Raw genomic sequence first — 13,964 nt, forward strand, 5'->3', positions numbered from 1 at the left:
TGGGATAAAAGTGGGAAAAAATGTGAAAAAAACTGGCAAAAATGGCTAAAAAGTTGCAAAAAAAAGTAAAAAAGGGCAAAACTGTAGAAAAAGTGGAATTTAATGGCAAGGGTAGCTTAAATGGATTAGACGTGGCAAAAAAGTTTCCCTTTTCTAAGGTTTGTGGGGTATTAATGTTTGAAATTACGACATAAAAGAGGCACACGTTGACTATCACTGATCCAAACTGATGAGGGCCCCTGAGCCCGGCCAAGTCTGCGGACAAGCCCGGTTTTCATACTAAACTGTCGGACTGGAGCACGCCCCAAACTGGCATCGAGTCCACGTGTTTGGAGCCTTTCCTTCGTTCTCATCCATCCCATAGCCGGTGAACGCAGCACGGGAGGGGGTGGTGCTTGTTTGCTGACGTCACTGCAGGCAGGACCTCAGACAGGCTGAGCACACAGCGAGCGGCGCCATGCACTACCGTCGGACCGACAGCTAACCAGCAGAAATGCCTCCCGAGGACCTCGACCCAGCCCGAAATGCCTGACCCGGGCTTCCTCTCGTCGTGTTTGTTCACCGATACAAGATGTGAAGAGGCGGTAAGAGCGATAGGATGGCGGAGTTTTGAGTCCTACTTTTCCGTCTCGCGCGGTGTAGCGTGGCAGAGGCAGTGGAACGTTTCCAAAGTTGTCGGTTAGCAGGGCGCGCGTGAAGGATCGGACTTAAAGGCGCAGCGCACCCTCCAACATGGAGAAGCAGCAGAGCGATTTGGAGCGGGACCGGCAGTACTGTGAACTTTGTGGGAAAATGGAGAACCTCCTGAAGTGTGGAAGGTGCCGGAGCTCCTTCTACTGCAGCAAGGAGCACCAGAAACAGCACTGGAAGGAGCACAAGCTCATCTGTAAGGAGGCGGACAAGGCGCAGACCCCCAAACAGAAGCCCGAGCAGACTCCACCATCCGGGGACAACAAGGCTCCAGAGAAACCCCGAGAAAAGACCGGCTCCGAGCAGGCTGACAGCTCGGCTTCACCGCAGCCCACAAGCACAGAAGGTGAGTCAGAAGTCCGGGAAACTTCACGTTTATCCGCAGAGTGTCTGCGGACTTTTACCTGGTTCTAGTACTCTCTGATAGTTCCGGTTCTATCCTGATACTAGGAGGCTGCACATGGTCGATATGTCTACTTTAGGGTCTCAGTGGCTGCATTTACAGACCGTTAGTCTTCTGTTAGGTCCACATTTAAATAACAGATATTTAAAAAGCCCTGCAGTCACCGAGGCTTTGGCGGTGTAGACCCAGAGTCAAGTCTCTGATATATAGAGATATTTTATGAGTTAGAATGAACAAATGCATGCTTTAGTAAAATAAACCCATATGAGAACCAGTGTCAGGCCTCAGCAACTAAAGTAGAAATCTCTAATGTAAAATAATGATATTTCTGTTTTAAGTCATCAAACAAACTCCTACATGAGGTCAAACCTGTGCAGAAAGCTTTTCCATACATGAATGTTTGATAAAATCTGTAATAATCTGGAAAACTGTGTTTGAAAAGGCTAAAAGCTTCAGGATTTATTGATAGTTGGCATCAAAAAGCATAAAGTGTTATGATTTTAGCCATAACTGTGACCAAAACAGAGAGGAAATTAAATATCAGTATCATGTTAATATTATCAGGATTTCTAGGAGAAAGGGATCCTCACAAGACCTAAATAAAAAACCTAAATGTTAGTTTATTAGAATTAAAACTATACTGAAATAGAGCTGAACGATTTGGAAAAATAATCTAATTGTGATTTTTTTTTACCCAATATTGCGATTTTAATATGCAGTTAATTCTAAAGTTCCTCATGCCATGCATTTTGCAACAAAAACAAGCATAATTCATTCTTTACTATATAATAATGCAATATTCAATTAAACTAGGCAGAACAATTTTATAAAAATATCGAAATGTGGTGGTTTTTTTTACGCATTTTGCAAATTTGATATGAACTGTTGTATTAAGGAATGATATTTTTAATGTAATTCTCATATTTAATAAGAAAAAAAATACAAAAATGAAGAAAATTTGATTTTTTTTTTGGAGACTATTCTAAAAATATGGCACTAGAGTGATTGCATGATATGCCATTCATAACATCTCTGCTGCAAAAAAAGTTCTAAACTGGTATTTGACACAAAGTTCAGGTTAAAGAAATATTGCACCTTTTGCAATTTGAAAATTGCAGCAGGCTAAATTGCCATTTAATCTAATTTGCGATTAATTGCCCAGCCCTATACTGAAACTAGGGCTGGACGATTGAAATGAAAATTAGATTTAATCGCTTTATAGCCTGCTGCAATTTTCAACTAGCAAAATGTGCAATATTTCTTTGACTGGAAATTTGTGTCCAAATCCCAGTTTAGCAGAGATGTTATGAATGACATATGCAATCATTCAAAACTCTTTTTTTTTTTTTTTAAGAATTGACTACACAAAATCCTACGTCAGCCCTTGTTTAGGAACAAAAGAAAGTTAAGGAATAATCACATATCAAATCACAATTGCAATATTGGGGAAAACATTGCAGTTATATTACTTCCATAATCGGTCAGTCCTAACTGAAACCAATTCATGCCACAGCAACAAAAATAGAAGTAATCAAAAACTGCATTAAACTCTGACACAAACTAAACAGTATAAAAACACTGCATTAATAACGTGTCTCTACATGGTGAAAGCTCCATTATTTTAATGATCGGTGGCATCACAAAGCTTTAACTGTCATGATCTGCAGCTGTATTTTTGACCAAAAGAGAAATATTTACTTAATTGCACAAATATGTTGACAACATTTACAAAAGTTGGTGGAATAAGCAAGGAACTCTATTTTTCTTGATTTAACTCATTATAAATAAAGCTTATATTAAGTAAATCAAGTAAGCATCACCTTAACTCTAAACTTTAACCTGAGTTTAGTAAAAATGAAAGCAGTTTCACACCCCAGGTGGAAAAGTACAGGTCCTGTTGGGCCTAATTATGGGCTGGTTTTTCTCTTTCAGATGTCAAACATTGCACTGAAACTCCCACACGATGTCTAAACTGAAACATTTCTGCATGTTAGTGCTGGAGAAATTTTACCCACATTCTTAAATACCATGGCTTTTAAAATGGTACAGTCCATGATAATTCAGTGATCAGTGGCATCAAAAGCATCGTAAGTTTAATAAACTTTAGCTGAAATATTTTTAACCAAAAGAGAGAGAAAACTCTAACTCAGTGACGTAAACATGTTAACAACAGTAACTAAAGTATCATTACTCGTACTGTAATGATGCACGGTGAGGTTTATTAGTATGAGCCGGGGGTCGTCAACAATATTTGTACAAGGGTCAGCTTTATTCTTAGCAAACGCTTTGGGGCCGGACTTCCAGAGGAGCGAATACAGACATTTTAGTCTAATCAACAAATTGTTGTCAAAATATTTCTATTTCCTTGTAAATTCAGCCTTTAGCTTTGAGATCACTTATACTGAAGCCTGAACTGAGGTATCTTTGCCACATTTTTCTGGCGCTGATTTGCTGATCATTACCACGCTTGATGCTAAAATGCTGTGTTTTGATTGGTGAGACATCTTTGCAGAAAACAGATCTTTTGGGCTGATTCTTATGCATTCTTTTGTGCTCTCAAAACAAAACAAAACAAACAAAACCAATAATAATAATAATTTTAAAAAGACAAAAATGATGACAAAAATTACCAAAAAAAGGTGAAAAATATGAAAAAATGTTTAAAAAATGATGATAAAAATTACCAAAAAAAAGATGAAAAAAGAAGAAAAAATATTTTAAAAAATGATGATAAAAATGACAAAAAAGGATGAAAAATAGAAGAAAAAATGTTTAAAAAAAATGATGTTAAAAAAACAGAAAAAGAGGAAATAGTTGACAAAGAATTATGAAAAAAGAAGAAAAAATGGCAGCTATAGCAAGAATGGCTGATTTGTGTATATTTGTATGTGTTCGTATTTATTTGTATTTGTATGTGAGAAAATTGTTCCAATCTGATTTATTGCATTAAAGGCTTTTGGTCATTGTTATATTTAATAAAAAAAAGTACAAAAATGAAGAAGGTAGGATTCTTTGTGAACAATTCTAAAAAAAATGACACCTGAATGATTGCATGATGTGTCGTGCAAACACCTCTGCTGCATAAAGACAGTTTGACAGTGTTTTAGTTATGCTGAGCTGCTAAACATGTATATGTATGAATGTTAGTGTGCATTTATCCTTCTGATGGTTTATAACCAGTTGCTTTAACACCACAGTTTCTCTGCTGTAGATGAGTGAAGCGCTCCTGTCTAACTGTTCGTCTATCTCTCTGTCTAAGCTGGGGATAAACCGGGAGAGGACGGGTCCAACGACACCGCCACACCTAACGGGCAGACCAGCTCTTCTCCTCAGAAACTGGCCCTGGAGTACATCGTCCCCTGCATGAACAAACACGGGATCTGCGTGGTGGATAACTTTCTAGGGGCCGAGACCGGCCAGGGCATACTGGAAAATGTCAAAGCCCTGCACAAAACCGGTAAATTCACAGACGGACAGCTGGTGAGTCAGAAAAGTGACTCGACTAAAGACATCCGAGGAGATAAAATCACCTGGATAGAGGGCAGGGAGTCCGGCTGTGAGAAGATCCGGTTTCTAATGAGTCGCATGGACGACTTGATCAGACATTGCAACGGCAAACTGGGAAACTACACGATAAATGGAAGGACTAAAGTAAGTATGAGACCAGGTGGGAACACACTCAGTGGTTTTACTAAGGTTTTAAAGAAGGTGGAGGGTTTAGGGTTGTTGATTTAGGGCTGCAGTGGTTTAACACGTGAGGTTCAGTGAGCCAGTGTTGTGTCACCTTTATCTAAAACTCTGACCTGGTTTCACGGTCCAACACAAAAGAAAATGTTGGCATGGTGGGAGTCTGACAGCATTAGAGGTGATGAAACAACAGTCTGTAATGATAACTGGTCAGATTGTCTGTATAAGCCTTCATTTTCAAAATCAGTGCATCTTTATTAAAAACTTTTATTTTAAATACCAAAAGCTGCAAGTGTTGATAAGTTCTGACAAGCAAATCTGACTTTTTAACTCGACTTTCATCCGTTTATCAGTGGAGCTGAAGGGTTTGCATCCTTCATCTTTTATGCATTTAAAAGTAAAAACATGCATCGCGCCTTTAATGATCTTTGTGTTTCATAATCTCAGATTTTTAGCTCCTCTAGCGATCTTTGAAATTTGACTGATTTTTTCTCATGCAGGTCCAGAGACAGCCCTCTGAAATGGTCATTATTACTGTAATGAAGGCTTTACATTAGTGTGGGGTGGAGGCAGAAGCCACAGGCTGTCACTGCTCAGATCTCTTAGAGCATGCTCAGCCTGCAGGATTCATTTATACGAGGCAGCGCCCAGGTTAAGTCTGCAGACTGCTGCAGGTTTTATAAACTTAATCGACTTCAGACCTTAGAATCAAACGCAGCAACAAAAGGATCATGGTTAATGTCCAGTTTTGGTATTTGCACTTTCTCCCTCCCTCCCCGTCTGTGCACTTTTGGAGTATGCTGAATTATTTTTCATTTAACATTCAGCGCCCTCACGTCTGGGTTGCTGCAGGTTTTTAGACGGCTTTAGCCATCCTGAGCTGTTCTAGAATGGTGGTCCTCTGGTGGCCGAGAGTCAGGACCCAGCACCCCCTCCTCCATGAACAACCATGACCCAGATTAGGTGAAAATTTTAACTTTTTTTAATGAAAAATGTGCTTTGGACTTAAAATGATCTGATTGAACGATAAGATGAAGACACGTCCGTCAAAGTACAAGCACATCCCTGACTTTCTGCCTCATATGTTCTCTGGGCACGCAGAAGAACGCGTGTTGATAATAAACAGAATCACAGAACAAACCTGCTGTGTCTGAGTGATGGAGGGACTGAGAGGTCCGACTTTATGATCCTCATGTGAGGATTCAACAGCTCATGGAAACAGATAAACTAGGGATGCTGGATAATGCTTTTTTTCATGATAGCCAGTGGCCATATCTACACGTAGCACTGCAGCGAGCGTCTCCAGTGCTACGAGACTCTGAGTTAGTGGATCTGAGAGAGGACTAGTCTGGTGGTTGTTTGATGTTTGGGTCTTCATTCAGGATGTTCAGGGTTCACGGTGGGCCTACCTGAGTGTTTGGCGCCCTAGAGAAACCACCTCTTTGCAGTCATGTGATTCTGATGACATGCAAATGTTTTCTGGGTGTCAGGAAGTGGGGGACAGCTGTTAGAACAAATGGGAAAGATGGAAAGTTAGTTCTCTAACGCAGTGCTTCTCAATGTTGGGGTCGGAACCCCATTTAGGGTCGCGAGACACTGTGAGGGGGTCTCCAGATGCCTTAAAAAAATAAGAATATTATTTAAATTGCACTGTTGCCACTTTACACCAAATTTACCAAACTTTAACCCTTTTTCATCACTTTTTAACACCAATTTTAGCACATTTATGACACCATTTGTGTCTATTTTAACCCTTTCCACCACCTTTTTCTGCCTGTTTTTGTCACTTCTGAACAAATTCTTGCCACTTTCTGCCTATTGTTGCCTCATTATTGCCACTATTAACCACTTTTTACACCCATTTATGCCCATTTTAACCACAGTTATCCAATTTTTGCCAGGTTATATCAATTTTTTATCCCAGTACACCGAATTTCCCCCAATTTTTTGCACTCTAAAGCCATTTCAGCCACTTTTTAATCCCCTTTTACCACTTTTTGTGCCTGTTTTTGTCAATTTAATCCATATTTGGTTATTTTTTGCCAATTTTATCTAATTTTTGCCACTTTTAACCCATCTATGTTCTTTAAAATACAATTTCAACACCTTTTCCACCATTTTTTGCCGTAATTAACTAATTTAAGCCATTTTTCACCCATTTTAAATATGTTTTTACAAAGTTATTGTCATTTTAAGAAGGCTATTTACTACATAAATGAATAGATAGAGATCTTTGTTTCTTTGACAAGAGTGGTTATTATTTAGGTCAAATATAAAATATGGTTTTCACAGCTTAACTTCACAATGGACCATAGTTTTTCTGACCTCCATGGGCCCCCAGTTTGTCTGGGTCCAAGAAACCTCCCCCTTTATCCCCCTTATGGACGGCCTTGTCTCCACAGGACTATTCTTGAACGTTCCTGGCTGTTCAACCACCTTCAGGTCCAGTGGGGGTCCCCGGTCTCTGGCACCTTTATTTTGGGGGTCTCGGGCTGAAAAGGTTGAAAACCACTGATCTAAAACTCTAAATGGACCTAACCCCCCCCCATTTAGCTGATTGACCTGGCATGGAGGAGATCAATATCACAAATGACTCAGTCCTGCAGACCTCCTAGTGTCTACCGTGTCTAAACAGATGAAGGGAGACAGGAGTCCTGTGCTGGACTGAGCTGTGATGCTAGCTGAGCCCCTTTAAGGAATAAAACCTCCTCATTTTGTCACCAGCATGCCTTCAGTTCAGATGCTGATGTTGTATGATCTGAATCGCTCCTGCTGGGTGAGATACTGAGGAACGAGGAGCCGTTCATGAACGAGCTTGTTCTAATAAACGGCTCTTTAATGTGAGCCGCCGTAGCTAGCTCCGGTTTGAGTGCCAGTTTCCTTTCCTCCATCTTTGTCCCTATTTAATCCACATTTAAAAAGACAAACTGGAACCAGATGAAGAGAAACCAGCTCCACTGAGCTGAGCCCCATGATCTGGATCTCTAAAGAGAGACGGATTTCCCGTCACAACGAGAGAGACTGGACAAACATCAGCTGATGATCAGAGTTTAGTGAGCTAGACCAGGACAGAACTGGACTAGACTAAACCGCTTTGTGGAATCGGACCAGGAGGAGCAGTGTCACAGAACGCTGGACACCGCTCCTCCTGGTCCCAGGACCCAAGAGAGAAGAAAAAGTCAACATAGATTTTAATCGTTTCACTGATAAACCCTAAAAAAGGCATACGCATACTTTTCTAATGATAATACCTTTGTGTAGACTACTTATTAACTGCTTTTTCATGGTTTTAGTCAGTATTTACAAATCTAATTTTGGCAGCCTCAGAGCAGACAAAAACCCGGCGCCCCCCGTAAGATCTTTGGTGCCCCCAAGGGGGGTCGTGGACCCTAGGTTGGGAACCAATGCTTTATTGCATAAGTTTTAATCAGTAGTTTCTGTGGATTATGAGTCTTCAGCAGCTTCGCAGTTAAAATCCAATAAAAGCGCGTCATTCACTGATGTAGCTGGAACATAGGTGTGTCTTATGGAATATATGTGGTAAAGAATTGAAGATTAATCAGTGATTTATACAGTTTTGTCTTTTTTTTTTCAAGAAGCATCCTAAAGTGAAGCCTATAAAATGTCCTATAAACCCTTCCAACAAAATCTAAATAAGAACATCTGTGTGGAGGGCAATTTATCTGCAGCTGGTTTGTGTTTTACCACATAATAGACCAGTCTTTGTGACGCTATAAAGCCCAAGGAAAAAAACATCAAAATGCAGCAGGATGTCCAGATCCTGCTTTACTTTCTGAAAGAAAAAAACGAGTAAAAGTCATTAAAATGAAAATGTTTACTCATTTATTTTTCCTTTGTTTTAGCTGAGAGAACCACTGAGTTTGAGCTCTGCTTTCCAGGCATTCCTTGTAAAAAAAACCAAAGAAAAGAAACAATATAAACGCATTAATGCTTTCAAACTTGTGCCTTGTTGGAAAGGTCAAATTACACCTCTGTGCATGTGGAATAAATTTATTTTTATTGACTTTATGATTAAAGAGTCACATTTTTTTACTTTATGATTAAAAGTCACATTTTTATCAACTTTATGATTAAAAAGTCACATTTGTTTTTACATTATGATTAAAAGTTAAACTTTTATTGACTTAATGATTAAAAAAATTACATTTTTTATCAACTTTATGATTAAAAAGTCACATTTTTATCAAGTTTATGATGAAAAAATTACATTTTTATCAACTTTATGATTAAAAAGTCACTTTTTTATCAACTTTATGATGAAAAAGTCACATTTTTATCAAGTTTATGATGAAAAAATTACATTTTTTTCAACTTTATGATGAAAAAGTCACATTTTTTTTACTGTATGATTAAAAGTTACACTTTTATTGATTTTATGATTCAAAAATTACATTTTTATCAACTTTATGATTAAAAAGTCACATTTTTATTGACTTTATGATTAAAAAGTCACATTTTTATTGACTTTATGATTAAAAAGTCACATTTTTATCGACTTTATGATTAAAGAGTCACTTTTTTTAACTTTATGATTAAAAGTTGCACTTTTATTGACTTTATGATTAAACAGTTACATTTTTATCAACTTTATGATTAAGAAGTTACATTTTTATTGACTTTATAATTTCTAAAATGCATTTTTTCTGACTTTATGATTAAAAAGTCACATTTTTTTTACTTTATGATTAAGAGTTACACTTTTATTGACTTTATGATTGAAAAGTTCCATTTTTATCAACTTTATGATTAAGAAGTTTCATTTTTATTGACTTTGTAATTTAAAAAATGCATTTTTATTGACTTTGATTAAAAGGTTACTTTTTTATTGACTATATGATTTAAAAAGTCACATTTATTCTGACTTTATGATTAAAAAGTTACATTGTTATCGACTTTATAATTAAAAAGTCACACTTTTTTACTTTATGAAAAAAAAAGCCACATTTTTTCTGACTTTTCGATTAAAAGGTCTCATTTTTTTTACTTTATGATTAAATAGTCTCACTTTTATTGACTTTATGATTAAAAAGTCACATTTTTATCAACTTTATGATTAAGAAGTTACTTTTTTTTTTACTTTATAATTTCAAAAATGCATTTTTATTGACTTTATGATTAAAAAATGCATTTTTATTGACTTTATTCTTAAAAAGTCACATTTTTATTGACTTTATGATTAAAAAAATGCAGTTTTTTACTTTATGATTCAAACACTGAACATTTCATCTCTACAGGGCTGCATTGCTCTTATCAGATAAATATTTAAAATGATAGCCTTGCACATGAGTGTTTACTTGCAGAGTAATGACACAGCTGGTCTCTACCGCTGCACATGTTCTCATGTCGTGCTGCTCTAATTAGCCGGTGCTGCAACCAAGCAAACGCAGAAAGGAAGAGGACTTGTTTGTCATAATTACACATATATGACGTGCTCATGCTTTGGTTCTTATTATTAGAGGATTAACGGGTGTGTGTGGAGGATTTGCAGCCGTTTGTCTCATATTCTGAGGTCTAGCCTTGCTGCTGTATCGTCTTTGGTAGTCTGTTTCTGAATGTGCTCTGTCAAACATCGTCCAACGCCTTTGCAGTCAGTCCTAGCCATAATGCCAGCTTCTTTCTGTGAAAAAAAAGCAGCTTTAACCGATGTCAACTGTACTCCAGTTTTGCTGTTAGCTTGCGTGCGACCTGCTGTGACTCGTCTTTCAAACAGATCGAGTCGACATGACCTTGTGGCAGCGACTGACCCGCGAGGAGATGAGCCGTGTTCACCCCCCCCCCCCCTCCCCCCCTCCTCCCACTCCTCCCCCTCAGGGAAATACCAGATAGATGAAAGTGATGCTGTTTAGGAGCTGAGCAATATGGCAGAAAATACGACACCTTTAATTAGAGTATTGATATCACATGTCTTTATACATTAATAAATGTCCATATTTGTAGATTATGTTGTGCTTCTTTTTAGGCTGAAGTCTCAGGATGATGGAGGAGGGCAGAAAGTAGCAGAGTTGGTTTGACAACAAGAGAGAAGACAAATGAGAAGAAGAAATATCAGTAAAATCAGCAGAAACCAGGCTGCAAACTGAGCTGCTAACAGCTTCAGGTTTCACTAAAGCGAGGTCGACCCAGACGGAGTATCGGGAGTGTTCCTGCAGGATTTTATCAGACTGCTGGGGGGAGAACTCTGAACCGACTGGAGGGTCCGACTCCCCCCTGAGATGAATTTGTAGATTTAAAAATAGAATACATTGATGTAGTGCACTCTGAGAGCCAAATTAAGAGGGTCCGTCTATGAAAACTATTTTCTCTTTGGGAATGCCACTTCCAAACTTGCTGAAGTTTCTGCTGTCCCAGATAGGGATGGGGAGTTTCAGTTTTTATTTATACTGATGCTGTCTATCAGCCCAAGTCCTTATCAATGCCAGTGTTGGTACTAGAAGTAAAAAAAAGAAAACCAGTTGAAGTGGAACTACAGCTACAGCATGTTTAATTTTTGCACTATTTTAATTAAACTGGCTGCTCCTACGGTATATATTCTTAGTTTTTAGTAGGGCTGGCCAATAATTAGAAAATTATGGCATGCTGTAATTTTCAGTTTCCAGAAGGTTCAATATTTAAAAAACAAAAACAAAAAAAGTTTAAAAATTTCTTGCAGCAGCAGAGACATTAGCCATGACATAGCATACAATTATTCAAGTGCCTTTTTTAGAATAGTCTACAAAAATCCTTCTTTATTCATTTTTACATTTTTTCTTATGAATGACAAAAAAATCACTCTCTTTAATACAGCAATTCATATCCAATTTGCAACATGAGTTAAAATCATCACAATTAGATGTTTTTTCAGTATTGATCAGCCCTTGTTTAATGGAATATTGAGTTGGTTATAATATAGTTATTTATTGTTTTTGCATAATAGAAAACACACAGGATGAGGAACCTGAAAAATAATCAGGTATCAAATCATAAATCGCAACAATTACACCAGGAGATGGCGAACATGAGTAACTTCAATCCCAGCAGCATTTTTGGGTGTGTTTCTATTCAAAGTTTTGGAATTTATAGAGTTTGAAAGACGCACGCCCGGTCGAGGAGAGGAGTCGGAGCGTAACAGAGAGAAAGACAGCAAATTGTAGCGAGAATACTCACAATGCTGGGAGGAATAGAGGAATATTCACTCTCTGCCATGACTTCCAGTCATCTGGTGAGACCATGGGTGCTTCCATCATGACAGTCCACGTGTAGTGAAGCCAGTGCTTTGCCTCACCGTGTCTCCACCCCACCGGGGAGGGAGTGATTTAAACAAAGTAGATTTTGGGAGTGATCTGGATCACCGTCTGAATCCAGGAATTTTTAGAAGGATTCTTTATTTTCGGGGGATAGGGCTAATGACGGAGGTCTGCGCTCTCCGAGTGCTTTTCTAGATATATTTGTTATTAATCTACTGTGATATGTCAGGCTTCTGTCTGTGTATCCAAGGGGTTCATGCTGCTGTGATTTTATCCACAGAGCCTGTATCAGACAACACTCAGCTTCTTCCAGGGGAGAGCGACTTTTATCATACAGTGGTCGTATACAGGTGGAAAAATGGAGGTAGTTGGTGAAACAAGGCGAGAGTCCTGTCCTCCACCAGTCTCAGTCTGAACTCTGTCTGTCCTCTTCCTCTTGGCTCCTAACTGTTGGAGACTGTGGCTGTCAGCAGCTTGTTTAGGCTGCTGGAGGAGTTTCAAAATAAAAGCACGGCTTAAAGGTCACGGTGTAGATTGATGTTTTGACAGTCTGTTGATCTGATTGGTTAATTGATCAACCAATCAAAGCGATGTTCATTAATGCAGTGGTTTTCAGCCTTGGGGTCGAGACCCCATTGGAGGTTGGGAGACAGTGAGGGGGGGTCACCAGATGCTTAAAAAAAAACTAAGAATATTTTTTAAATTACTCTTTTGCCACTTCACACTAATCATACAAAATTGTAACCCTTTTTCATCACTTTTTAACACCAATTTTAACACATTTTGTCACTTAAAATCCATTTTTGTCCATTTTAAACAATTTCCATGACTTTTTTCTGCCTGTTTTTGCCTCTTCTAAAGGCAGTTGCCACTGTTGACCCATTATTACCATTATCAACCCTTTTTTACACCCCTTTTTGCCCATTATTACCACAGTTAACCCATTTTTGCCAGTTCATATCCATTTTTCCTCCCTTGACTGTTAAATGTTTGCATGATGGATGGAACATAGCTCTGCTGCACAAAAACTGAATTAAACTGGTATTTTAACACATATATCAGGTCAAAGTAATATTGCACCTTTTGCAATTTGAAAATTGCAGTGGGACAAATTTCGATTTAATCTAAAATTCGATTAATTGCCCAGCCCTAATCAGGACCCACCATCAACTTGCCAATGAAAAATTGTGACCCAAATTTCTGATCTTTTTTGACAACTCAGGTTTAGCTGCTAAAAAATATTTCGGTTTGAACTTTAAAAATGCAAAATGTGTCCTAAATCATAGATGAGAAGCAAAAAAAAAGCTTGTTTTGACAGTTTTATTGACATTTTCTAAGTAATTTTATTTCCAGGAACACGCTCGCGACCCACTGAAAAGTGCTTCACGACCCACTTTTGGGTCCCGACCCACCAGTTGAGAACCACTGTATAGAGCCTGGATTAGACAGTAAGAGGGTCCGTTGCTGGTTTGTGTTTTCAGGGTTGTAACGGCCTCAGCGAGCGTTCTCGTTGCTGTAGCTGCAGAGAAACAAACACGTCCTGCTGCCTGCGACTTCCCACCCTGTTATCAAGTGAAAGGAGGAAATGGGAACAATGACATTAAATAACTATTTGGGCAAAATCTTTTTCCTCTGTCTCTGCCAATGTGAATTGTGCTTACATTGTGTCGTATCCCTTTGAGCCATTGATACTGGCGGCCTCTCAATTGTGCAAGTCATGCTGATTTTTGCTGGTCACAGTCCAGCCGTGTGTTTGCCAAGGCAACTGGGGCAGTAGGTGAGGAAGTCAGTGGAGTTTGACTCCGGGACCGGCTGCGTAGATCTGCTGCAGTACCCGACTAAATGTGCTTTAGTGTCCCCTCAGAACCAGCCAGGGGAAAACGCAAGCGGACAGGACGGCCTAAAAATAACAGCGAGGCGAGCAGAGTGCCGTGCCAGAA

At 38.7% G+C, this 13,964-nt stretch overlaps 1 protein-coding gene across 1 annotated transcript in view; it reads left to right on the forward strand.

Annotated features, from left to right (window-relative positions):
* Window positions 1-419: 419 nt before the first annotated feature.
* The window catches only part of egln1a (egl-9 family hypoxia-inducible factor 1a), a 54,649-nt gene continuing 41,104 nt past the window's right edge, over window positions 420-13,964 (forward strand). The window contains exons 1-2 of the mRNA XM_041789700.1: window positions 420-1,036; window positions 4,353-4,744. Of these exons, the coding sequence (XP_041645634.1) occupies window positions 733-1,036; window positions 4,353-4,744 (696 nt within the window). The 5' untranslated portion in view covers window positions 420-732. The remainder of the gene's footprint in view (window positions 1,037-4,352; window positions 4,745-13,964) is intronic.

This window comes from Cheilinus undulatus, linkage group 6 (assembly GCF_018320785.1).
Source record: "Cheilinus undulatus linkage group 6, ASM1832078v1, whole genome shotgun sequence".
In the NCBI taxonomy this organism is placed as follows: domain Eukaryota; kingdom Metazoa; phylum Chordata; class Actinopteri; order Labriformes; family Labridae; genus Cheilinus; species Cheilinus undulatus.